This window comes from Penaeus monodon, chromosome 23 (genome assembly GCF_015228065.2).
Source record: "Penaeus monodon isolate SGIC_2016 chromosome 23, NSTDA_Pmon_1, whole genome shotgun sequence".
NCBI lineage: Eukaryota > Metazoa > Arthropoda > Malacostraca > Decapoda > Penaeidae > Penaeus > Penaeus monodon.
In genome coordinates, this window is record NC_051408.1 from 40,765,845 (window position 1) to 40,766,074 (window position 230).

General features: G+C 50.4%; 1 protein-coding gene across 10 annotated transcripts in view; it reads left to right on the forward strand.

The window, feature by feature from the left end:
• The window catches only part of LOC119588069 (leucine-rich repeat serine/threonine-protein kinase 1-like), a 34,372-nt gene that overhangs the window by 7,884 nt on the left and 26,258 nt on the right, over positions 1-230 (forward strand). For all 10 annotated transcript variants that reach the window (XM_037936766.1, XM_037936764.1, XM_037936767.1 and 7 more), the window contains exon 3: positions 30-174. In XM_037936766.1, the coding sequence (XP_037792694.1) occupies positions 30-174 (145 nt within the window). The remainder of the gene's footprint in view (positions 1-29; positions 175-230) is intronic.

Sequence of the window (230 nt, forward strand, 5' to 3'; positions counted from 1 at the left end):
CACATGCCTGACCAACAGCCACTTTCCAGAGCATGCGAGGAGGGGCAGCGCGAGATGGTGCGACTGTTGCTTGACCATGGTGCAGACGGAAGGATCCATCCAGTCACCAAGTACTCGCCTTTGTACATTGCGTGCTACTATGGCCGCAGGGACATCGCAGAAATGCTGCTTAAGGTACTGATTTTGCCAGTTGCATTGAGATGAATTGTGTTATGTAATATATACTGCTG